Source organism: Onychostoma macrolepis, chromosome 15 (genome assembly GCF_012432095.1).
Source record: "Onychostoma macrolepis isolate SWU-2019 chromosome 15, ASM1243209v1, whole genome shotgun sequence".
Classification (NCBI taxonomy): domain Eukaryota; kingdom Metazoa; phylum Chordata; class Actinopteri; order Cypriniformes; family Cyprinidae; genus Onychostoma; species Onychostoma macrolepis.
Genome location: NC_081169.1, coordinates 20,649,479 through 20,676,673, shown reverse-complemented (window position 1 = coordinate 20,676,673; position 27,195 = coordinate 20,649,479). Strand labels below are relative to the sequence as shown.

The 27,195-nt window shown below is 36.9% G+C and overlaps 2 protein-coding genes and 1 pseudogene across 2 annotated transcripts; all 3 read left to right on the top strand.

Moving 5' to 3' along the window:
* Window positions 1-7,884: 7,884 nt before the first annotated feature.
* Window positions 7,885-8,823, top strand: LOC131520884 (olfactory receptor 52J3-like). Its single transcript, XM_058745403.1, has one exon. The coding sequence runs from the start codon at window positions 7,885-7,887 to the stop codon at window positions 8,821-8,823; it is 939 nt and encodes a 312-aa protein (XP_058601386.1).
* A 6,409-nt stretch (window positions 8,824-15,232) lies between these two features.
* Window positions 15,233-16,200, top strand: LOC131520882 (olfactory receptor 52B2-like). The gene has a single exon (XM_058745402.1). It carries the CDS (start codon window positions 15,262-15,264, stop codon window positions 16,198-16,200), a length of 939 nt encoding a protein of 312 aa, XP_058601385.1. The 5' UTR covers window positions 15,233-15,261.
* Window positions 16,201-17,389: 1,189 nt separating this feature from the next.
* LOC131554202 (putative olfactory receptor 13C6) lies at window positions 17,390-24,855 on the top strand (annotated as a pseudogene).
* Window positions 24,856-27,195: the final 2,340 nt, after the last annotated feature.

Genomic DNA, 27,195 nt, shown 5'->3' with positions numbered 1-27,195 from the left:
AATATGTCAAGTTTGGGGCAGATCAGACATTGCATGTTTAAGTTAGTGTGAAACAAGTCATTTCCTGTCACCAGCAGGTGGCGCTATAATTTTAACTGAATATTGGCATTTTGATGTGTTTAGGCCAGGACTATTATGAAAGGTGTGAAGTTTGGGGCAGATAAGACATTGTATGCATGAGTTACAACAACTTCCTGTGTCATGGTATTAATAACATACTTTAGCACTTAGCTAAGTGTTGCTAACATGTTTAGCACACAATAGCATATTTTACTGTGTTGCTAATATTGCATCACAGTCTAAAATATGTCACTTCCTGTTGCCAGCAGGTGGCGCTATGACTATAACCAAATACAGGAATGTATATGTGTTCAGGACAGGCCTCTTATCAAACTTGTAAAATTTGGGGCAGATTGGACACTGCATGCCTGAGTTACAGCAACTTCCCATTTCACTGCATTACTAGCATGCTTTAGCACTTAGCTAAGTGTTGCTAGCATGTTTTAGTATGCTTGTAGCATGCTGCCAGCCTATTTATCACTTGTTGACACTTTTTAATATGCACCTAGGAGTCCATTACAGTGTTAAACATGTCTCTTCCTGTTGCCAGCAGGTGGCGCTATGACTATACCCGAATACGGGAATGTAGATGTGTTCAGGACAGGCCTCTTATCAAACTTGTTAAATTTGGGGCAGATTGAAAACAGCAAGCCTGAGTTACAGCAACTTCCTCTTCCTCCTATGAAACGTGTGAAGTTTAGGGCAGATCGGACATTGCTTGCCTAAGTTACAGTAACTTCCTGTTTCATGGCGAAACATAAAACTTTGTCAGGCCGCCAGGGACACGCCCCTTGACGAAAACTCTAGATCTTCGCAATTTAACGTCGCAAAGGCCTTATGATTACACTCAGCAAATTTGAAGACGATCCGATTAAAACTGTAGGAGGAGTTCGTCAAAGTACTTGGCCTGGAAATTGCAAAAACTGAACAAAAATTGTACAGGAAATTCGAAATAATTGGTAATGGTGTGTTACACGTGTGTACCGATTTTCGTGCACGTACATAAAACGTAGCTCGAGGCGCACTCTTTTGAAATTGTATAGGTGGCGCTATCGAGCCATTTTGCCACACCCACTTCTGAAACCCATATCAGATGTAAATTTTCGCCAGTTCTGAGCCGTGTGCAAAGTTTCATGAGTTTTGGAGCATGTTTAGGCCCTCAAAAATGCGATTCACTTTGGAGAAGAAGAAGAAGAATTAAAGCTGCAAGCAGCGATGAACGGGCCCTCGCACCCGGGCTCACCGCCGACCGGTGGCTTCAGGGAGACAGGGAACGGTGAGCAACATGCATTTAAAAAGGCAAATATAGAGGAATATGTCAAAGTTATTTATATGTGTCAAACCTGCTGCCAGCTGGTGGCGCTATGTCTATAACTGAATATTGGCATGTAGATGTCTTCAGGGCAGCACTTTTATCAAACATATGAAGTTTGATGCAGATTGAACATAGTATGTTTGAGTTACTATAAAGCATGACATATCCTATTTGCAACAGGTGGCGCTATGATTATTACTGTATATTGGCCTTTAGGTGTCTTCAGGCCATGACTCTTACCAAACGTGAAGTTTGGTGCAGATTGGACATTGCATGTTTAAGGTAGTCTAAAACAAGCCATTTCCTGTTGCCAACAGGTGGCGCTATGCTTATAATGGGATATTGGCCTTCAGATGTGTTAAGGCCAGGACTCTTATCAAATATGTCAAGTTTGGGGCAGATCAGACATTGCGTGTTTAAGTTAGTGTGAAACAAGTCATTTCCTGTCACCAGCAGGTGGCGCTATACTTTTAAGTGAATATTGGCCTTTTGATGTGTTTAGGCCAGGACTATTATAAAAGGTGTGAAGTTTGGGGCAGATAAGACATTGTATGCATGAGTTACAACAACTTCCTGTGTCATGGTATTAATAACATGCTTTAGTACTTAGTAAGTGTTGCTAGCATGTTTGACCATTATTCTAGCATGTTTAGCACACAATGGCATAATTTACAGTGTTGTTAAAAGTGCATCACTGTGTAAAACATGTCACTTCCTGTTGTCAGTAGGTGGCGCTATCACTATAACCGAGTGTGAGCATGTAGATATCTTCAGGCCAGGACTGTAATCAAACATGTAAAGTTAGAGGCAGATTGGACATTGTATGCCTGAGTTACAACAACTTCCTGTTTGATGGAGTTATTAGCATACTTTAGCACTTAGCTAAGTGTTGCTAACATGTTTGACCCATGTTGCTAACATGTTTAGAACCCAACGGCGTATTTTACTGTGTTGCTAATAGTGCATCACAGTCTAAAACATGTCACTTCCTGTTGCCAGCAGGTGGCACTATGACTATAACCAAATACGGGAATGTAGATGTGTTCAGGACAGGCCTCTTATCAAACTTGTAAAATTTGGGGCAGATTGAACACTGCATGCCTGAGTTACAGCAACTTCCCGTTTCACTGCGTTACTAGCATGCTTTAGCACTTAGCTAAGTGTTGCTAGCATGTTTTAGTATGCTTGTAGCATGTTACTAGCCTATTTAACACTTGCTGACACTTTTTAATATGCTCCGGAGTCCATAACAGTGTTAAACATGTCTCTTCCTGTTGCCAGCAGGTGGCGCTATGACTATAACCAAATACAGGAATTTAGATGTGTTCAGGACAGGCCTCTTATCAAACTTGTTAAATTTGGGGCAGATTGAACACTGCATGCCTGAGTTACAGCAACTTCCCGTTTCACTGCATTACTAGCATGCTTTAGCACTTAGCTAAGTGTTGCTAGCATGTTTTAGTATGCTTGTAGCATGCTGCCAGCCTATTTATCACTTGTTGACATTTTTTAAAGGGGTCATATAATGCCATTTTTGTACAAGCTAATATGATTCTTTAGGGTCTAAATTGAAAGTTTGTAATATACTTTAATTAAAAATTCTCATTAGTATTGTAAGAAAACACTAATTTTACCTGCTCAAAAACAGCTCTGTTTTCAGCACACCGTTTTAGTGCGTGTGTTTTTAAATGCTAATGAGCTTTGCTCGCCCCGCCCCTCTGTTCTGTGGGGCGTTTTTGACACAACACACGTGGAGTGTTGCCTTGACAACAGTTGAGGGTATATTTTGAAGAATGGCAGCGGGAGTCTCTGAGGATACTGTGCAACCTTATCAATTCGAACCGGAGTCGGACCCGGAACAGGAAAGCGCTATATAAATGCCTCATTCATTCATTCATTCATTCATAACAGTGTTAAACATGTCACTTCCTGTTGCCAGCAGGTGGCGCTATGACTATATCTGAATATGAGCATGCAGATGTGTTCAGGACTCAACTCCTATGAAAAGTGTGAAGTTTGGGGCAGATCAGACATTGCTTGCCTGAGTTACAGCAACTTCCTGTTTCATGGCGAAACATCAAACTTTGTCGGGCCCCCAGGGACACGCCCCTTGACGAAAACTCTAGATCATCGCAATTTAACATCGCAAAGGCCTTATGATTACACTCAGCAAATTTGAAGACGATCCGATTAAAACTGTAGGAGGAGTTTGTCAAAGTACGAGACCTGGAAATTGCAAAAACTGCACAAAAATTGAACAGGAAATTAAAAATAACGTACTTCCTGTTGGGTTTTGAATTTTGTACCAGGAGACTTTTTTGTAGGTAATGGTGTGTACCGATTTTCGTGCATGTACGTAAAACGTAGCTCGAGGCGCACTCTTTTGAAATTTTATAGGTGGCGCTATCGAGCCATTTTGCCACACCCACTTCTGAAACCCATATCAGATGTAAATTTTCGCCAGTTCTGACCCGTGTGCAAAGTTTCATGAGTTTTGGAGCATGTTTAGGCCCTCAAAAATGCGATTCACTTTGGAGAAGAAGAAGAAGAAGAAGAAGAAACGTGAGCAATTCCAAGAGGGTCCTCGCACCTCGGTGCTCGGGCCCTAATAATCAAAACATTATTTAGCCAGACTAAATTATGCCTGCTCTGACAAACCTCAGCCCCTAGTATCAAATTGCTGTGTAAAGGTTGTTGTATAAATGCATTAATTCGTGCAGCATTAAACAGTTTGTGTAAACTAAAGTTACCTAAATGTTACTTCAGAAGTGTTTCTGTGCCACCTCTGCAGTGTAAATTTGGCAAATGATGACATCTGCAGTCAGGGCCGGATTATCCATAGACGGGATTGGGCGAGTGCCCTGGGGCACCAGCCAATAGGGGAGCACCAAGTGATTACGATAATGACAAGACCTTTAAAATATTTTTTCATGTTTTGTATATATTATTTTGCTGGAAGAGATACAGATGCATAGAAAATGAACAGTTAATGATACAATATACAGAGAGAATATCAAATATATGCACGCATATAAAGAATTGCGATTGGGTCAGGTCCCAGTGTATTTGCCCCCTCCCCCCAGTCAGAGTCGAGCATATTTATTCACAAATGGATAGGCAGCATCGACTTGGCGGTTGTGCGAAACGTAAATTTTTTAAAAAAAGAAGAGAAAATATCATGACACATTGCCAGGGCTATACAGGGCGACTGAAAAGTAGCTACTGTGTGCGACTATCAAAACATATTTAGGAGCACCTGTGCGACTAACCCGATCAGCCAACCCATTCTCACTCCCAAGGCGTCAAAAACTGAAGCATGGTCAAACGCCTTTCGCGTCACTATGAAGACGCCAAAAGTGCCCCTAGGCGTCATTATATGACAAAATAGGAACTCCATTGCTTTCAATTGCTTGCTTTATGCGTCAGGTCAAGACGCTTATGGAAAATGACAATACGTTCTCCGCCGTTGTTTTCAGTTGTTTGTCTTAGTTTAATGGTTTGCATGCATTTGTAAAAAATATAAATAATTTTATATACATTTATACTTTTATTGGAGCACCTTACCCACCCCTACCCTAAACCTACCCACTTCTGAACAACATAAAACACGTAACAGTTAACAGGCAAATGTAAGTTAAGTCACCGGTGTTTATTGCAAAAACTGCCCATAAACAAGCAGTATAAAAGCATTACAAACAAGTCGTGCTGCATTCCAGGTCTTCTGAAGCCATACGAAGTCTTTATGAGAAGAAGAGAGCAAAACATAAGGTTTTAATCGCTGAAAATGATCCCGCTCCGTTAACGCGCTCACATCTCATTCAAAAAGATACTCAAGTCCCGTAGCATGACGCAATTGGTCACGAGACACAGAAGAGCCAATAGCCTGTCAGAACAGCAAAACGCAATCGGTCACGAGACACACAAGAGCCAATAGCATTTCACAACCAAGGCTTCTTCTGGCGGCATTTTTGAATTCGCACAGACTGCATACGGATGAGCTTAACGCTGCCTACTCCTCTCACAAATCAAATGTTTTGCCTCGAAGACTTGGAATATTCATATTTTTGAATAAATTATGACAGTAGTTGTATCTGCCTGTTATATCTTGTGTTTTATTGACAAATTTAGGGGCAGGGGTTGGGTTATGTGCTCATAATGTGTAAATAATGTAATATAAATAAAACTGTTGTGGCTGTTTACATTGAAAAATCACACCCCAACATATATGCAATAATGGCAATGTTATTACACAATATATAATTTAATTATGACGATAAAATTCCCAGTATGGCGTCGGCATATTGACGCTAAGGGTTTCCTATTTAAAGCAACGGAGGACCCTGCAAGTCGAAAAATGACGCTATAAGGGTACCTTGAGCGTCAAAAGCGACGCCAAGTGGTCCTGACCAAGCTTCAATATGTGACGAGTTGGGTGTGAGAATGGGTTGGATCAGCATAGGCTATTTGTGTTTGCGCTGAGAGGAGCTTCAAAGATTTCTACTTGCGTGTTTGTGCAGCGTTGAGTAATGTATCGCAGACATATGTTGATTCCTTGAATGCAATGTTAATCAGAATCCACTCACTGCTCAAAATACTTTTGTTCATTGCTGAGTTATGCACGTCACAAATGCTCTCGTTATAACAAACAAAGTGTAGATGGTGTAAATAAGAGATTCGTTGTGCAGTGTAGAGAGCTTCATTGATTATAATGGAGTTTTGTGAGATTGCTGAAGTGAGTAACAGCTTTTAAAGATTATTAAAGGTGTTTGTAAATGTGATATTAAATTAATACAACAGCTCAATAAACAATAAGTTATATAAAGTGATGTACATTGTATGACTTTTAACAATATTGCCTGATTTTGCTCTATTTAGTCAAGGAACATAGTTTCAAACAGTCACAGCCGAGTCAGCTGCGCATCTCCATTCAAACATAGCGGTGTTTCATTTATGAATGAACCTGCGTTTTTAAATGAGTCTAGTGAGTCAGTGATTCAATTACCCACTCATAAAGTGAGTCACTTGCTTCGTTCCTGAATGAATCAGCTGTTCAAACGAATCAGTGATTTACCGCCACCTGTTGGCAGTTTTATTTTTATGTTTAAAGTGTCCTTTCAGTTATTTAAATAATTTCAATCAAACAATAGTTCTATATTCAAAATGTTATATTTCAAACATTAATCTCACAACATTGTTATGAATTTAAAACATCCATGCCACCTCTGAGCCTCTCTAAATGTCTGTAAATTTACCTACATGCCACTTTTGTGTTCTTCTGTGCCACCTTTGTAGTGGAAACTAATTTTGTTAAATGATTTCTTTTGATTAGTAACTTATTCTTCTTATTCTACCTGTTCTTATGGAATTTTTTTTTTTTATTAAAAACGGGGGCACTTCAAATGTGGTCACCCTAGGGCACTACACTGTGTTAATCCGGGCCTGTCTGCAGTGTTTGCCAAGTTTGAGTGACTGATTATTTGAAAAAGAATTTAACTATAAAATAAGTTGACTATAAGTTAACTGACAGCTGAACAACACAAAATATTCATCAAATCAGAAATGTGTTACTGCATATATGTGACCCTGGACCACAAAACCAATCTTAAGTCACTGGGGTATATTTGTTGCAATAGCCAAAAATACATTTCAAAACTTTTCTTTTACGCCATATTATGTAAAGATCATTTTCCACAAAGATATTTTGTAAATTTCTTACCATAAATGTATCAAAACTTTTGATTAGTAACATGCATCGCTAAGAACATAATTTGGACAACTTTAAAGGCGATTTTCTCAATACTTCGATTTTTTTTTCAAAAATTGACACTTAAGACTGGTTTTGTCTTCCAGGGTCACATATAGTAATTAATTTGGAATAAATGTATAAAAGCTTAATCATAATACAATGCGTCTAGCAAAACCATATCAAGAAAGTAAAAAATAAAACATGTATTTATCAAAATAAAAATTATTTAATGATTTAAAATTATGCATTTGAAAATGTTTAATTATTTGGACATATAACTGCACTATATCTCAAGGGGCAATATAGAGTGCACTATATTTAGACTTCTGTCTCATGTGACATACTGCTCTGTAGAGAATGTCACTTGATTAGAATCTAATGTGCGCATGCTAAATAACATAATCCATTCCTATAGTAAACAGCACAAGTATAAATCAGATGACAACAAAAAAGTGCTTTTCAACACCACTGAAGTGAGATAAGATGTGAATGTAATGCAACCATTTTATCTTTTTGAATATGTTGTGGATAATCAGATGTGCTGTAGTTAAAAGTACTGCTGAGTTTTCCAGGTTGTGTGAGATGCAACAAGGCAAAATGAAAAAAATGACAGCTTAAGTTTGGACCACAACATCGATTCAACAGTTTGGTGAGATGATTCATTTTCATTTATGTATACTGAAATTGTAAATTATCCTATATTCAAATTTTATACGCCCGTTTACATTTCATTTAAACAGGCCATTAACAATTAACATTAACCATGCATCCAAATGGGTCTGTCCTCTCACTGGTCCTGACTTTGCACTCTTTGCAACTGCCTGAGACGAGCATTTATCCTGCATTCATATTTGGATTAACAATTTACTTGTTCATCTTACTCTGCAATGTAACAATTGTTGTCACCATTTGCTTGAACAGGAATCTTCATAAACCAATGTACATACTGTTGCTTAACATGCCTATCAATGATGCAATGGGTGCTACAAACCTTTTTTCTCAGCTGCTGTATAGTATATGGTCTCAGGACACATCCATATCCTACCCTGCATGTTTGCTTCAAGGCTTTATTGTACACCTGTATGGTGGCGCTTCCTATGTTATTCTTACCGCTATGGCCTTTGACAGGTATATCGCTATCTGCTCCCCGCTGAGATATGGAGCCATTATGAATACCAATAACTTGGTGAAAATCATATCTGGGATGTGGCTTTTTAATTTTACTGTCATACTTGTTCTTTTCTCTCTTTTTCTGAATTACAAGATATGCCAGACACACATGACAGATCTCATCTGTTATAACCCATCTATAATGAAACTCATGTGTGAAGACACAAAAGTGAATAATATCTATGGATTGTTTACCCTGGTTTTGTACCACATCCTTGCATTTTCTGTTGTGGCATTTACATACATTCATATATTAATCACCTGTGCTACTAATAAGCAATTTGATTCAAAGAATAAGGCACTTCAGACATGTGGCACTCATTTAGTGGTCTTCCTGTTCTTGGAGTTCAACACTCTTTTTCCTCTTGTTGCACATCGATCTGAAAGTATTCCAGCTTACATACGCAGGATGTTTTCCATAACAGTTTTTGTGTTTCCTCCTCTTGTCAATCCACTTGTGTATGGTTTTAAAACTAAAGAGATCAGACAGAAAATTCTCACCTGTTTCAAGAGTAAGATACATAGTGTCTGAAGATGTTTGTTTAAAGCAAAATGACATAAACCATATTTGATATTTATTATTATTATTATTATTATCATCATTATTATGTTATTTTACTATATATTATATTATTTACTCAATATGGTATTATCTTACTTAAAAATATGATGGATGGTCATGAAAGTAATCAATATACTGATCAATATGCTAATTATTCCAATACTGGATGTCTTAATACAGATTGTAAGTCTGAGAGCCTATCCATTGGGCAGTACTGGTGGTTTCCATTGGAATTGTACCAGTGAACTTAAATAACCCTATGAACTTTGGGTGATTTCCATAATGTGACGGGTACATGTAAACAGGGTTGATGAATGTCTCTTGTGACCACCGCCAACCAATGGGAGGCGGCAGAATTAAAAAAAAAAAAAAAAAAGAAAATGGCTGATTTGGCCAAATTCCACCATAAAAAAATGGAGCAGGTGGGCTAGTAATAAATTGTGGCAAACCAGCATAACCAATAAAAAACCGGAACTACCAATTTTGGTTAGAAAGACAGGTATAAAATGTATGGGCAGACAGACAGAGACTCAGATGTGGTAACTGTTATCTCAGCTTTGTTACTTTGTTTAATAAAGTCTTATTTTGACATCTGGAACTCTGCTTCTCAAGCTTCATTGACTACATTGAAGAAATCCATCACTTGCTCCGTGACACAACATGATTATTATTATACTTCACAGTTTCTTCCTCACAGACAGTAATTGTTTTTTGTTGTTGTTGGTTTTTTTGTTTGTTTTTTCACTATACTATTCATTTTTATTAATCCAGAGTCTGTAGTACAAATTAAACATTTTTTAAATGTCTTAAAACTATAGTTGATAAATGTTTTTGTTTTTTTCTTAGCATTAATTGTTAAAATATAATTAAACTAATTGTCTTATCTTAATTAAAATAAAAATCATATTTATAATAAAGTAAACAAAAATTATTAGCTATCTATACTGTTTTTATGTATATGAAAACAGATTCATTGGTAAAAATGACAAAAAGTTGAATATTATTATAAACAAATGTAAACTCTGTGATAAAAGTATGTACTCTTTCATTACATTTTCCATTTAATATTAAAGGAATAGTTGGCGCAAAAAAAAAAAAAAAAAAAAAAATGAAAATCTGCAGTTGTCAGAATGTGAGTCCAAACAGCTCATGAAAACATTATAATAATCCACATGACAACAATTAATGTCTTGTGAAGTGAAAAATGTGTGTTTGTAAGAAACAAATCCATCAAGATTTTATTTATTTTTTTATTTTATTTCATTTTTTTTACTTCAAATTGTTGCTTCTGGCCGTCTATAATCCAAACAAAAAAAATTACATCTTGTAAAATTACAATTACATAAAATTACAAAATCCATGACATATTTGTGTAGAACTATTTTTGCCCTTTTTTTTGTTTTTGTTTTGTTTTTTTGTTCTGTGCATATTTTTCTCCTGATTCAGACAAAATGATCTTTTCAGTGAGAAGGCAATATTTGTTTAAAATTTTAAATGAAAAATGTCTTGATGCGTTTATTACAAACACACAGCTTTTTTGTTTCACAAGTATCAATTGATGGACTGGAGATTATTGTGATGTTTTTATCAGCAGTTTGAACTCTCCCCATAGGAAAGAAAAATCAAAAGTGAGATCTCTTTAACATCTCAAATATTTATCCTAGACATAAATGAGGTTACTTTAAGATTGAATGGAGATTTTTGCTCGAGTCTGCTGCTTCTCAAACTTGTCTCCTGAGACAAAAACTCTAACACTCTCACAATGGTCTCCTTTAAAGCTTTAGAAGAGATCTCAACAACATCACAGACTGTGCTTAGATTTTTCTCCTTAGCTAGAGACTCTGGATCTCTCACATTTGTCTCTTTTAAAGCTTTAGAAGAGATCTCAACAACTTCACAAAGTGTGCACCAAGTCAAGTACTTTAAAGGCACTAAATGGTGGGGTCATAAATTTAGAGTTGAAGACTATATTGAGAGAGAAATTATGCAGAAATAAGGATAATGTTATTTTTTATTAGACAATGTCTATGTACTTAGGCACATAAATGGTAATGTACCGGATGCCTTAATCAAAACTGATTTACAGAAAATGTAAAAATGTCTTTGCTGAAAGACACATAAATGGCTTATGACTCAGTTTTCATTATTAATTGACTAATTTGATTATTAATACATATTATATGGTAGAAATGTTTGAGTTAATATTGAGGCATTTGACTTGGCGCACACTTTGTAAAGTTATTGAGATCACTTCTGAAATTTAGAGGAGACAAATGTGAGCGCTCCCGAGCCATTAGTGTAGGAGAAAAATCTGAGCACAGTGTGTGATGTTGTTGAGAACTCTTCTAAACTTTTGAGAAGACAAATGTGAGAGATACAGAGTCTCTAGCTCAGCAGAAAAATCTGAGCACAGTGTGTGATGTTGTTGAGATCTCTTCTAAAACTTTAAAGGAGACCGATATGAGACCACCAGAGTCTTTAGCTAAGGAGAAATATCTGAGCACAGTATGTGATGTTGTTGAGGTCTCTTGTAAAACTTTAAACGACACAAATGTGAGAGATCCAGAGTCTCTAGCTAAGGAGAAAAATCTAAGCACAGTATGTGATGTTGTTGAGATCTCTTCTAAAACATTAAAGGAGACAAATATGAGACCACCAGAGTCTTTAGACTAGGAAAAATATCTGAGTGTGTGACGTTGTTAAGATCTTGTTTGAAACTTTGGAGGAGACAAATGTGAGACCATCAGAGTTTCTAGCTAAGAATCTGAGCACAGTGCATGATGTTGTTGTGATCTCTTCTAAAGCTTTAAAGGAAACCATTGTGAGAGTGTTAGAGTTTCAAGTTGGAGACTCAAGCAAAGTTTCCATTCAATCTTGAGGTAACCTCATTTCTGTCTAGGAGAAATATTTAAAATGTTAAAAAGATCTCTTTTTATTTTTAATTTTTTCCCTCTAGTTACCTTCAATGTCATTTATCCACACCATTTCAAAGACAATGCATGCATTGTCATATTTGAAGTCGTTTTATAGACAGTGTTTTATTGCACTGTTTTATTTTTACATACATGCAAAAATGGGCTGTACAAGACAAAAGAAAGAAAAAGTGTTACATTTGTTTAAAAAAAAAAAAGAGGTATTGCTCATATAGTGCTCATGCTAGTATGTTTAGAAAATGTGTTGTATATACAATGCTGAACATTGAAGATAAATTAGTGCTGGGCAACGATTAATCGTGATGAATTGCATCCAAAATAAAAGTTTTTGTGTATATAATATATGTGTGTGTACTGTGTATATTTGTTATGTATATATAAATACACATGCATGTACAGGTGCTGGTCATATAATTAGAATATCATCAAAAAGTTGATTTATTTCACTAATTCCATTCAAAAAGTTAAACTTATATATTATATTCATTCATTACACACAGACTGATATATTTCAAATGTTTATTTCTTTTAATTTTGATGATTAGAGCTTACAGCTCATGAAAGTCAAAAATCAGTATCTCAAAATATTATAATATTTACATTTGAGTTTGAATAAATGACCATCCCTACAGTATAAATTCTGGGTATCTCTTGTTCTTTGAAACCACAATAATGGGGAAGACTGCTGACTTGGCAATGATCCAGAAGACGAACATTGACAACCTCCACAAAGAGGGTAAGTCACAGAAGGTCATTACTGAAAGGTGTGGCTGTTTACAGAGTGCTGTATCAAAGCATATTAAATGCAAAGTTGACTGGAAGGAAGAATTTGGGTAGGAAAAGGTGCACAAGCAACAGGGATGACCGCAAGCTTGAGAATACAGTCAAGCAAAGCCGATTCAAACACTTGGGAGAGCTTCACAAGGAGAGAACTGAAGCTGGAGTCAGTGCATCAAGAGTCACCACGCTGAGACGTCTTCAGGAAAAGGGCTACCAAGCCACTTCTGAACCAGAGACAACGTCAGAAGCATCTTAACTGGGTGGTCCAAAGTCCTCTTTTCAGATGAAAGTAAATTTTACATTTCATTTGGAAATCAAGGTCCCAGAGTCTGAAGGAAGAGTGGAGAGGCACAGAATCCATGTTGCTTGAAGTCCAGTGTGAAGTTTCCACAGTCTGTGATGATTTGGGCTTCCATGTCATCTGCTGGTGTTGGTCCACTGTGTTTTCTGATGTCCGCAGTCAACGCAGCCATCTACCAGGAAATTTTAGAGCACTTCATGCTTCCTTCTGTTGACAAGCTTTATGGAGATGCTGATTTCATTTTCCAGCAGGACTTGGCACCTGCCCACACTGCCAAAGGTACCAAAAGCTGGTTCAATGACCATAGTGTTACTTTGCTTGATTGGCCAGCAAACTCGCCTGACCTGAACCCCATAGAGAATCTATGAGAATCTTAGTGTAAAGGCCTAAATTAAGGCCTTTACACAGCAGAAATAAACATGACAACAGCCACTATAGATTATATAAGATAATAAACACACGATTACGATAGGATATTTGTATGTGATTTTCTTGAGATAATGTGTACATCTGAAATGCTAATTTGTGCAGCGATATAAAAGGTTATAAATAGCATATTTTAACAACAGTAAACGACCAAATTCCACATGTGATCGTAAAAGGAACCATAGCCTTGTGGGCAGCACATCGATGTGAAGACACAACTGCACTTCAGACAGCATGGGTCGAATCCCAGCTAAAGGTACTTTCTTGCTCCTGTTCAGTTGTCACCTGTCCAATCGTTTCCCGTCTCTACTCCTACTGTCCTGACCATTAAAGTTGAAAAACCCCAGTGCAATCAAAAATAAAAAGCAACCTCTGAGCAACAAAACATTTTTATAATGGAGTCTTGCAAGAGATTACAGCAAGAAAATAAAGAGATCTCCCACGTTTCTCTCCCATTGACATTTTGGATTCCTTTCTTTCAGAACTTTCTCATGTCTCAGTTGTGTCTACTTTTATTTCTCCTAAGGATTTTTAGGAGAAACATCTTTTAGGAGACACTGTTGAGACTAAAATGAGAAATACATGAGAATCTAACCTCTCCTGAGGTTAGAAAGAGCAACCACTGAGCAATAACATATTTCTATAATGGAGTCTTAATAGAGATTGCAGAAAGACAATAAAGATATATTCTGTTTCTTCCACCACATTCTCAGTTTTGACTCTTTTTTTCTCAAATATTTCTCATGTCTCATTTGTGTCTACTTCCATTTCTCCTAAGGAATTTTAGGAGAACCATCTGAGACACTGTTGATACTAAAATGAGAGATATATGATAATCACAACTAAGTCTCCTGAGGTTAGAAAGAGCAACCACTGAGCAATCAATTTGCCCTATGAGTCATTCTGACGGCACCCATTCACTGCAGGGAATCTATTGATGAACAAGTATTGTAAGGCTATTTCTCTAAATTTGTTTAAATGAAAAAAAAAAAATTATTTGAACTGTTCCTTTTAACAGCCAGATTTTGCTGTATAGGATGTTAAATGCAACATATCACAGTTTAAATCAATACATGTCAGCATAATGGCAATATAATTTGCAGCCCAAATGTGGTCCTACACATGATATCTCTCCTTTAAAAATGTTAACAGGATCCATTTTGGGGTTTTTTGTTGACTTTGTATTGTTGTTTTTGTTGAGTATTAACTAACCAGGCTCATCTAACCAGAATGCTATAGTACGTGAATATTATTTCTGGTCTACTGGAATTTTCAGTGGGGATTGTGGTAGCATAAAGTGTCTTAATACTCTCAAGGTAACTCAGAAGTATAATTTCCCATATGAAATATCATTCTAAAGAGTATCTCAGTTATTATGTTCAAGATTTGAATGTCATGTGCACATGCCACATAACACCACCCATTCCCATGGTTAACCCAAAGTAAACAAAGAGATTTCCACCCAACACCGTCCATGAGTATAAATCAGATGATTACAGATGACATCAACACAGCACTTTTCAGCTGCAGTGAAGGATGATCACTTAAGGTGGTTAAATATAACGTTTACAGCTTTTATGAGATTAGCAGCTCATGTGAACAAGTTAAAGTTATTAGACATTAAAATGGATTAATTAAGATTGACATATTTTAAGTAATTTGGATCACCGATCTGCTAACAACGACTGTCTTGTATATTCTGTTATGCAGTTGTTGTTTTTTCCTTGTTTGCTTAGGCTATTTTTGAAGACTTTATGGAGGTTTTAGTATGCTTTTGATAGAATGATTGCTTTTTTTCCCCAGGTTGCATGAACAATGATTCTGGATGTCAGAATAAAAATATGATGTAAGTCCATTTTGGAAAGTAACAAAATTTCAAAAGTTCTAATGAGATTTAAATAATGTAACCACGCATTATTAGCTTGTCTATACTGGTTTTTATGTTTCAAGGTCATAAGTGCATTCAGCATGTATCCAAATGGATCTGTCCTCTCAGTGATACTGACTTTGCACTCTTTGGAACTGTCTCAGGCAAGCATTTACCCTGCATTCATATTTGGAATAGCAACGTACTTGACTATCTTACTCTGCAATCTCACAATTGCTGTCACCATTTGTGAAAACAGGAATCTTCATAAACCAATGTACATTCTGTTGCTTAACCTGCCTATCAATGATGCAATGGGTGCCACAAGCCTTTTTCCTCAGCTGCTGTATAGTATATTGTCTCAGGACAGATCAATATCATATCCTGCATGTTTGCTTCAGGGCTTTTTTGTACATCTGTATGGTGGTGCGTCTCATGTAATTCTGACAGCTATGGCCTTTGACAGGTATATCGCTATCTGCTTCCCATTGAGATATGGAGCCATTATGACTACCAGTAACTTGGTGAGAATCATAATTGTGATGTGGCTCATTCATTTTATTATTATATTTGTGCTTTTCTGTCTTCTAATGCCATACCAGATTTGCCAGAAATATATGGCAGATCTTGTCTGCTATAACCCATCTTTAATGAAAATCATGTGTGAAGACACAACAGTGAACAATATCTATGGATTGTTTATTTTATCTTTATACCACTGTATTTCGCTTTCTGTTGTGGCATTTACATATATTCATATATTAATCACTTGTGTTTCTAATAAGCAGTCTGATGCAAAGATTAAGGCACTTCAGACATGTGGTACTCATTTAGTGGTCTTCCTGTTCTTGGAGTTCAACACTTTTTTCCCTCTTATTGCACATCGGTCTGAAAATGCTCCAGCTCACCTACGCCGGGTGTTTTCTATATCTATTCTTGTGTTTCCTCCCATTGTGAATCCACTTATTTATGGGTTTAAAACCAAGGAAATTAGACAGAAAATTGTCAGCTGTTTTAAAAGAAAGATAAACAGTGTATAATAAACCGTAAACTGACACTTATGTAAGAAATTACATAAAAATGTCATATTATATATTAAAATGATGATTTAATGATATGATATATTCAAATTTCTATTTACTATATAATTATTTGTATCACACGTTTATATTAGCTACATATGTGTCTGAATTTTTTTCATCCTAAAATCATCAAGTGCTTCAGATACAAGTTGTTGTTGACAGTTACCCTATATTATTAATTTTTATTTTTCTCTAATAACCTACAAGGAAGAAAAAAGTGCTTCTTTGGCATGTTACTTAATCTTTTAAATGCACGTAAATCACCAGTTATTGTTTGAGTAATTAAATGTTCAGTTCAGCTAAACTATCAATGAATTATAAATTATTTTATATGCCATGCAACTAACCCTAAAACCACTGTGTCAAGCATCCCCATTCACACCCATTATCCAAAAAATATTATCCAGATGGCATAATTTATCACGGGCCAAATGTTATATCAAAATATAATTACTTTACACCTCTGTGTTTATATAGCACTTTCAATTTAGTTTTGACAGACAGTCTTGACAAAATCAGTGAGTATAGACTATTTTTGGCTATAGCTCTGTTTTTATAATCAATCAACAGCAATGGGGAGCCCTGATATTTATTTAAAAAAAAAAAAAACTGACTGAGTGATCAGCGTAGTTATGACATCCAAAAGCAGAGCTCTCATATAATGATATGAAGTTTTTCCGCCCAACTCCCCATAAGTACAAATCGTTAGCCTACAGGTGACATTCAACAGTGCTGAAGGATGATCACTTAAGCCAGGTGACTAAATACTTGTGCTGCTTTTAAGGCAGTTTGTCTAATGACAGTTTGTGCAGATAGGCCACATTATTACAATTACTCAAACAACAGCCTATTGGCTTAAGCACTTTTAATAACTAAACATTATTATTTAACTTATACAGTAATGTGCTTTATTAATCTGCTGCCTGCATGTGAATTTTACAAGGACATTCTGCTTTTAATTTTCTTTAATGAAGTTTAATTTTATCTGTTGTTGTTTGTTTATTACTTTTCAGGTTGTAAGAAAAATGATGCTGGATCAGGCAAAATGAAATAATGACAAAGATCCATTCTGAAAAACAACATAACTTTAGATTACTGTTTGTTTGTTTATTTATGTTGACAAGCATTATTTGCTTTTGTTAAAAACATGTATGCAAATACATCTGTCCTCTCACTTGTCCTGACTCTTTGGATCTGACTGAGATGAGCATTTACCCTGCATTCATATTTGGATTAATAACATACTTGTTAATCTTACTCTGCAATCTAACAATTATTATTACAATTTGCTGGAACAGAAATCTTCACAAACCAATGTACATAATGTTGCTTAACCTGCCTATCAATGATGTAATGGGTGCTACAAGCCTTTTTCCTCACCTCCTGTATTGTATATGGTCTCAGGACAGATCAATATCCTACCCTGCATGTTGTCTTCAAGGCTTTTTTGTACATCTTTATGGCGGTGCATCATATCTTACTCTTACCACTATCGCTTATGACAGGTATATTGCTATCTGTTGCCCGCTGAGATATAGAGCCATTATGACTACCAAATAACTTGGTGAAAATCATAATTGGGATGTGGCTTTTTAATTTTACTCTTATAATTGTAGTTTTTTGTTATTCTGTTGCCTTACAGGATTTGCCATAGGCTACATACATAGCTGATCTTGTCTGCTATAAGCCCACAATAATGAAAATCTTGTGGTATTTACATATATTCATATATTAATCACTTGTGTTACAAATAAGCAGTCTGATTGATACAGTGTAGTATTGTAATATTTTAGATCATTTTTAAACCAGATGGTGTAATTATGATATCTTTGAGCAGGGCTGTGGACAATGAAAGTGTTGTGATAAGTAGCCTAGCCTAACTTACAATGTTTTTATTCATATTAACTTTCAATGTTAAATTCACATTAAATATAAAGTCAGTCATATTAAAACTATGTTACGGCATGACACCCATATCTGTTACTTAAGTAAACAGATGGTTTATGGATAGTTAATAGATTACATTATTAGGTTACTTTGACCTTCGACCACTATAGATCAACTAACAATCTATACAGGTGAGAATCGAGATATTTCATGATATAGTTAATGCGTTTGGGAATGTTTCGAATAAAAAGGAAAAAAGTAAATTAAACATAAGAACATAAGTGCTATTGTGGCTGCTGTCTGTGTGACACATGACAACGCTTAGCGTGGCTTAAATGCATTAAAACAGTGTTTTTAAAAGACCAAAACTCAATAAACACATTATTAATAAATCAAACTATGTACAGTAGCCTATAGTATGATTTATTAATAATTATGTTTATTGAGTTTAGTCTTTTAAAAACATTGTTTTAATGCATTAAACTCACTGTAGTAAATCATAAGAGTAATACAAGATTTACAGTTTGACAATGTGTTATTTTAAAAGTAATTTTAATTAAAATACATCGGACGTATTAACCCTGTTGGTGAAACTGTATAGGCAGTTTTGAAAAAAATATTATAAACAGTGTTGGGCTAGTTACTCAAAGAATGTAATATATTACTCATTACTAGTTACTCCTTTCAAAAGTAATATTGTTACTTTACTTATTACTTTCTGGCAACAGTAATTAGTTACACTACTAGTTACATTACTTTTTCTTCACAACCCACAGAAGTTGTAACTGTGTATCTTCCAGATAAAATTCTTCTAGAATTTTACTAACAACATATTTCTGCCTCATCATTTGACCAAAATCCACATCGGATCGCAGTCAGAAGTTATTACAAACACTCAATAGTGACTGATAGTGGCATTCAAGTAGAAGTGTTGTATTCATCTCATTGACTGTCATGTGTAGCTTGAAGTCATTTTTCCGTTACCCATATGAGATTAAATTTCGTTATGTATTTTATCAAATCACAGGAGTTTGTAAGAAACTGTTTAATTTTCCAAAAATATTTTTAATTATATTAATATAATGTACCACATGCTGATCAGAGGGATTTAATGCCAGAGTAAAGTAAAGCCACAACTTACACAACAGATTTTTTTTTTCCTGACAAAATCAATATAATGCAATATTTCTATCTGCTGAATGAAAGCTTTTCCATATTCCAAGCTTGCCTGCTGCACTGGGGACATCACATGCATGTGCGAGTCATGAAAATTATGAAAATAAATCTAGGAATTATTTGATTGTTAGATTTTAAATCAGCGGGGTTGAGGCATCAAAAGTAACTAAGTAACTAAGCTGTTTTATGGAAAGTAACTGTAATATTATTACTGAAATCTTATTAGTAATTAGTTACACTACTAGTTACTGCAAAAAGTAATATTATTACAGTAACTAAATTACTAGTAACTAGTTACTGCCCAACACTGATTATAAAACGTGTATTGTAGCAGTAAATTTAAACCAAAGAAAGTTTTGAAGCGCTATTGTGCTTGGTGAATAAGGGACCGTCTGACAATTCCACCGACTGGATAAAAACGTCCAAAGTATTTTAATTAAAAGGACTTTTAACATTTAAAATGACTAATTGTCAAACTGTAAAGCTTGTATTACTCATGTAGCGATTTAATACAGTGAGTTTTTGCCAATACATCCCTTCATATATGTACAGTACATAATTATTTAAATAAAAAATTACTATAAGTCTAATTTTTCATGTAAAATTATTGTGTACTGTACGTACAGTAAGGGAAATATTGGAAGAATTGTCTAAGGCGAGATATTGGCAAAATATATTCAGTCAGTTAGGCCCACTAGGCGTTTACTATAGCCCTGTAAACATTAATTTGAATGAATTATTGGCCTTCGTTTTGTACTGCGAAGTAAATTTGCAGACGGTCCCTAAAGCAGCCTAGGCGAAAATGCAGCGAATATCAAACATAAAAATAAACTTTATTATAAATGCTTTATATTTTGTTGAAATGTAGTTTTTAAAATAAAAGGTATTACATTAAATTGTGTAATTGGCCAGAGAAGAAAGTCCACGGCTGCTGGAGATGCCACTGTAGTGGCACATGCCAGAGACAGACCGTGGCATCTACAGCGGCATCTCCAGAAGCCGGTGTTGTGCCCAATTCTGACCCCCTGCTAGATTATTACCCCCTAGTATTGGTAGGTTTAGGGTTAGGTGTGGGGGAGGGGTTAGGATTACGGGTGGGGTTAGGATTAGGCAATCAAAAAGTGCATTAAAAGTGTTTTTAAAAGGTACTCAAACTCAAACATAATTATTAATAAATCATACTATAGGCTACTGTACATAGTTTGATTTATTAATGTGTTTACTGAGTTTGGCATTTTAAAAACTCTGTCTTTCACACTGAAATGCCTTCTGTTTGCACAGAAAAGTTCAAGTCAAGATCAAGTTTATATGTATATGCGAGTATGTATAGGTATGTCTGCATGCAGCGAGTTTATATGTATGTGCATGTGGTGTTGTTGGTGTATATGCATGGATCAAGTTTATACGTATAAGTGTCTGTAGTTTATATGTATATGCAAGTTATTCACAAGTGTATATGCATTCAGTACTAACATAAGATGTATTGGTATGGATTTCATATTAGCGTGCACGTGTATTACATATATTGAACATCCAATAGTATACATGTATATGTGAGTAAATTATAGGTGTATAAGCATGTGTTTTATGTATGAGCGAAGTTTGATTTAAATCCTACGTGGTGCCTCATAGGTTTGATCTGGGCCACACACCTCCTTCCAGCAGTCGGCCTTATGTTGTTAGCTGTCACACACAGTGCAGTTGCCATGCATGGCCTACCTTCGGCTGACAAGGTGCATTTCAGAGACCATATTCACACTAAGATTGTCTGCTGCATGGGAAGTCATAGCATAGCATATATTTAATAATATAAATGAAATATTTTCAATAACCAAAAGGGTTAACTGATATTTATTTGTCAGCAGCCAGCTACAATGTGATATTTTAGTATTTTTAGCAACTTTTGAATGACAAAGCAGAGAGATGCTTTTTAAATCAGATGGTGTAGTTACGACATCTACCAGCAGGGCTGTGCACATGCTACAAAACAACACCTGTTCCCATGACTAATCCAACACAAATGGGAGTTTATCCACCCAACTCCATGAGTATAAATCTTTTGCCCACAGGTGACATTTAACAGTGCTGAAGGATGATCACTTAAGGAGATTAAACAGTTTGTCTGAGCAACTTCTTTTGAATACAGTGTAAGGGAATTTACAGTTAAAACCCAAGGACCAGGGGCCTCATTTATAACCATTGCGTACGCACAAATCCTGCCCTGAAAGAAGCGTACGGCACTTCCTACGCAAAAGATGGGATTTATAAAAACAAACTTGTAGGGAAAATTTGGGCACCTGCACGCAAACTCTGACCCATGCATACAAACTCTTTTTCCAGGAGTGAGAAAATTAATGAAGTAAACAACGATTTTAAACTCTGTTTTCATGTCGATATACACATTTACATTAACTATTCCACTCTCATAATGTAAATGAGCACTGAAATTACGTAAAGTCATTATGCAGAAGTTAAACAAAAATTAGGCTATATGAATTTAGACATTTGTAGTGGATGCGCTTGATCACTTTTCCTGTGGCATGCTATGTTTTAATGACAGCGAGGAGTGCTATAGGTGCACAATAATTCATCTTTAAACTGCAGATCTTATGTTATGAGAAAATATTTTTAGAGAGAACAATGATCAATGATGTGCACTTCGATACTATGGCGGACACTGCTGGATACTCGGTGGTCGAACGGTCCATTGTCCGGTTTGAATAGGTCCAATGATAATAATTTACTGTACAACCGCAGCTGCACAGAGGTGTTAATATCGTGTGAAGACATCTCCACAACATTATGAAAAATACCACTGTATTTGATTGATACAACTGGAAGGAAACGGTAAGATTTACACGTTTCATTTTTAAAATACATCAGTGACGCGCCGAGTCAGACAATTGTATTTACACTGCAATAAATATAGGCCTATCTGTTTCCACTAAAAATAGCCAGTATAAAAGAATGAGATCAACTTTATTCTTTATAACTTTAAAACTTTATTCTAAAATATTTACTTGATTTACTTCATAACATTTTATGAATATTTTGATATATTTATTTTAAAACATAACAATGATATTGGATGACTTTTAGCAAAAAAATTTAAATAAAATGTTTGGCACAAATGGCATTTATAGTCCATATCTCATATTTCCTAAAATGTCTTGTACCTTTGACGGTGTTAAACATGGTGTCACATGGATGGGAATATGCATGGAAATGATATGCAGATGAGGTTATGCATAGTAAAACTAGGCGTTGTAAGCTCCATATATGATTATTTCGGGGAGGAGACGGGGTGGAGATGCACGTACGCACAATCTTCCCCTAACTGGGATTTATAAAGGGATTTTTGTGCAGGTTCCGGCGTCACGCATGGCGTTCTAAATCTGAAAACTTTTGTGTGTACGCAAAATCGAGCTTTTGTGCCTACGTACACTTTTAGGATGAAATCTACGGAGAGTTTTATAAATGAGGCCCCTGGTCTTCATTCAACACAGCTGGGGCCTCATTTATAAAACTCTCCGTAGATTTCATCCTAAAAGTGTACGTAGGCACAAAAGCTCCATTTGCGTAAATTTTCCCATCAAGTTTGTTTTTATAAATCCCAATTTTTGCATAGGAAGTGGCATACGCCTCTTTCGGGGCTGGTTTTGTGCATACACAACGGTTATAAATGAGGCCCCAGGAGTCAGAGATGCGATCAATTAAAGAAAAATTTTAAAGAAAAATTTACTGAACAAAAGAGTTTGCAGTTTCATCAAGCTGACCAGAAGTCAGCTTCAACACTTCGTAGGCCGCTCTGCGTACATGTCAGAAACTCCAGTAATTATACTCTAACAGAGGTCGCTAATTACGTCAATACATAGAGTAGAAAGATTCTTATTGGTCTAAAACCTAGATAAACTTAGACAGTTTCCATAGAGATATGTTTGAAGTGCTTACATCATTATAAGTAATTATTTAGGCTACAGAGATCAGGGGTCAGACAAAACAGGTATCTCCAGAGACCTATTCCTGATCAGGGTGGGTGAGCCAATGACGAACTTCTCCAATACCCCTTCTCTTCTTACTCAGGGAAAGATGCCGACACACATACATACACAGAGAAGACTTATCTTCTGTTCAAGGTTGCCTAGCTCTAGCGAGAATCTTATCAGCATCTTATGGTTCATTACACACACACTATGCCTGTCTCATCTTAGAGAGTAAAAAAAAAAAAAAAAAACAGGATTATTTAATATCTATTATGCAAATACCAGTTAATTGCACAATAAGCAAATTGCAAACAATATCATAAAACAGCAGAACACATAAATGTCAGTTGTCCCAATCACTGTCGCTCACGTAGATGGGAGGTCACCCTGACCTAATGACATGGCATTGTGACACTAAGAAAAGAATAGACTTCAGCATGGAAAGAATAACATTCCATTCTTGCTACAATGGAGGACTACCCACATTCTTATATATTTATTATTACTATAGATGGCAACTACTACCTTAAGTCAATCATCAAATAAACTAGGAGGTTAAATACTGATCAATAACTTAATTAATAATCAAACAAGAAATAATGAAATAATATTATTATGAAGGATATGGTAGATCAGCATCCATTCCATACACTCCTTCAGTCCCCCGTTTTAGACTGGAATGGGGTCCAATACCCCACGTCTGGTCTACCAAGTGAGGTAACTACGGTAGGTGGAGTGGTGCCCTGGCGGGTCACAATTGTCTCTTCACTCCATCATGGACATGCCAGAAACTAAAATTCCGCAAATTAAGAAAACAACTTCGTCAATTTTACAACACACGCACTGCAAATAGAAAAAACACCTGCAAATTAAGAAAACAACTTCATCAAGCTGAGCTCTCTCGGCCACCGTAATAATGGGTTAAAAACCCATGTCTAAATTCAACTGAGGGTCTCAATTTAAACAAGTTAATGCTTTGTTATTTGAACAGTAAAGGGAAATATTTTAGACTTGACGGCAGAGAAACAATGACACTTTGGCTAAGTCACTAACCAAATTATCCAGAGAGAACCCTCACACACACAAAAAAAGGCTGGTGGGAAAACAAAGGAGTGAATACAGTTTAGGTAATATGGGTTAAAGGCAAAAGCTGCTATAAGGCTGTCTGTGTGTATCCTCAAGGTCTAAGTGACATAATAGTTTGGTTTATGTAGAACGGTTACGTGTGTTAGCTAAATAAGCGCACGAAGAAGGAGAGTAAACCAAAACAGTCTTTTTAATAAAATTCCAAACAGAGATAATCCAGGAGCGAGGGGTAGCAAAACACAATGAGCAAATAGTTGCAGGCAAAGAAACAAGGATGAACACAGGCTTTAAATACAAAATGTAATCAAAGGGAAACAGAAACCGGTGAGGAGCTAATTAACTAATGAGGAGAACTAAGGAAACTGGGTCAACATGTGACATGTCGCCCCCTCCCGGAAGGGCGCGGGGACAAAAACAGTCCAACAGAGGAGGGAGGGTGAGGGTTCTGGAGGTGGGCGTGGAGCAGGAGAAGGGCAGGTAATGGGGAAGGGACAAAGTTCATAGGGCCAGGGTGGAGTCGATGGAGGAAGGAGCCAGGGAGGAGCCCAGAGCAGGAGGAGCCAGGTGGCAATCCAGAGACCAGCCAGGATGGCGGCCCACGGTGGAATTGACGGCGGGAGGACCCATGGTGGAGAAGGGGCCGACGACACCAGGGGGCCGACTGACGGAGACTGAGCTGCTGGAGGTGGAGACCCAGGTGGAACGGAGCAGACGGAGAGCCGGGGCGAAACTGAGGATCCGGAAGACCGCGGTGGAGCCGGTGCGTCTGAGAATGAAGGTCGAGCTGGAGGGAAGGAGGAGCCTGACAGAGCTGGAGGGATGGAGTGACGAGGCAAAGCCAGAGGAGTGGAGTCCCGAGACGGCGGATGGTCGACGACTGACCAAGGCGGAGCCGAAGGGACGAGGGAGCCCGTTGGAGCCAGTGGGATGACCGGCAACGGTGGAGACGAGGGAGCTAGGAGCCGAGGTGGAGCCGATGTAATCCAAGGCTCGGAGGCTGGAAGTGGAGACAGGGGATCCGCATGTCTGGGAGGAGCTGGAGACTGGAAGTCCCGAGGCGGCGGAAAAGAGCGAATGGCAGGCGCTGACTGAGTCAAGTCAAGTCAAGTCACCTTTATTTATATAGCGCTTTTACAATGCAGATTGTGTCAAAGCACTTAACAGTATCAAATTGGAGGATAGAGTGTCAGTAATGTATAATGATAAGATTAAACACTCAATTTTCAGTTAAAGGCATTTCATTATTGAATTCAGAGATGTCATTGTCTAGCTCAGTTTAGTTTAAATAGTAGCTGTGCAATCAAATCGGCGATAATCGCTAGAAATTAAGTGTCCCCAACTGAGCAAGCCAGACGCGACAGCGGCACGGAACCAAAACTCCTCTGTGACAGAATGGAGAAAAAACCTTGGGAGAAACCAGGCTCAGTCGGGGCCAGTTCTCCTCTGACCAGACGAAACCCGCAGTTCAAAAGTTTATATTTCTATTTTAATTTTGTTGCAATTTCTAACAATAGTAGTATTATGTAGTTAGGTATTTTATTATATTTTAGTTATTTTGTTATTTTTGGTTGATATATCTAGGGATATATCTCTGGGGGTCATCTGGGTGTCCTGGTCTCCGCTGACGATCAGGGCTGTAGACATCATCTCTTGGTGCTGATCCACCATCTGATCGGATACGGACTGAGAAACAGACTAGGAAAGAAACAAACAAATATTAGCGTAGATGCCATTCAACTGACGATGTAACGAGTACATCGTGTGTTATGGGGAGTGTTCCCGGTTCCGGTTGATCTAATTAATGCAGCCTAACAATCCTTTAACGGATTTGAATAATAGAAGCGTATTAATGCGTTAATGGTGTAAGCCAGGCTAAAAAGATGGGTCTTTAATCTAGATTTAAACTGACAGAGTGTGTCTGCCTCCCGAACAGTGTTAGGTAGACTGTTCCAGAGTTTGGGTGCTAAATAGGAATAGGATCTGCCGCCCGCAGTCGATTTTGATATTCTAGGTATTATCAAACGGCCAGAGTTTTGAGAACGCAGCGGACGTGGAGGACTATAATGCGATAAGAGCTCGCTCAAGTACTGAGGAGCTAAACCATTCAGGGCTTTATAAGTAATTAACAAGATTTTAAAATCTATCCGATGCTTGATAGGGAGCCAGTGCAGTGTTGACAGAACCGGGCTAATATGGTCATATTTCCTGGTTCTAGTAAGGACTCTAGCTGCTGCATTTTGGACTAACTGTAGTTTGTTGATCAAGCGTGCAGAACAACCACCAATAAAGCATTACAATAGTCTAACCTTGAGGTCATAAACGCATGAATTAACATTTCTGCATTTGACGTTGAGAGCATTGGTCGCAATTTAGATATGCTTTTGAGATGAAAAATGCAGTTTTACAGATGCTAGAAACATGGCTTTCAAATGACAGATTGCTATCGAACAGCACACCTAGGTTCCTGACTGATGAAGAAGAATTGACAGAGCAGCCGTCAAGTGTTAGATAATATTCTAGGTTATTACATGTGGGGTTTTAGGTCCGATAATTAACACCTCTGTTTTTCAGAATTTAGCAGTAAAAATTATTTGTCATCCAGTTTTTATATCGACTATGCATTCCGTTAGTTTCTCAATTTGGTGTGTTTCACCGGGCGAAGAAATATAGAGCTGAGTATCATCAGCATAACAGTGAAAGCTAACACCATGTCTCCTGATAATATCTCCCAAGGGTAACATATAAAGCGTGAAAAGTAACGGCCCTAGTACTGAGCCTTGAGGTACTCCATACTGCACTTGTGATCGATATGATACCTCTT

Coding starts and splice junctions, on each gene's coding strand:
- LOC131520882 (XM_058745402.1), top strand. CDS start 15,262: ATGTATCCAAATGGATCTGTCCTCTCAGTGATACTGACTTTGCACTCT.
- LOC131520884 (XM_058745403.1), top strand. CDS start 7,885: ATGCATCCAAATGGGTCTGTCCTCTCACTGGTCCTGACTTTGCACTCT.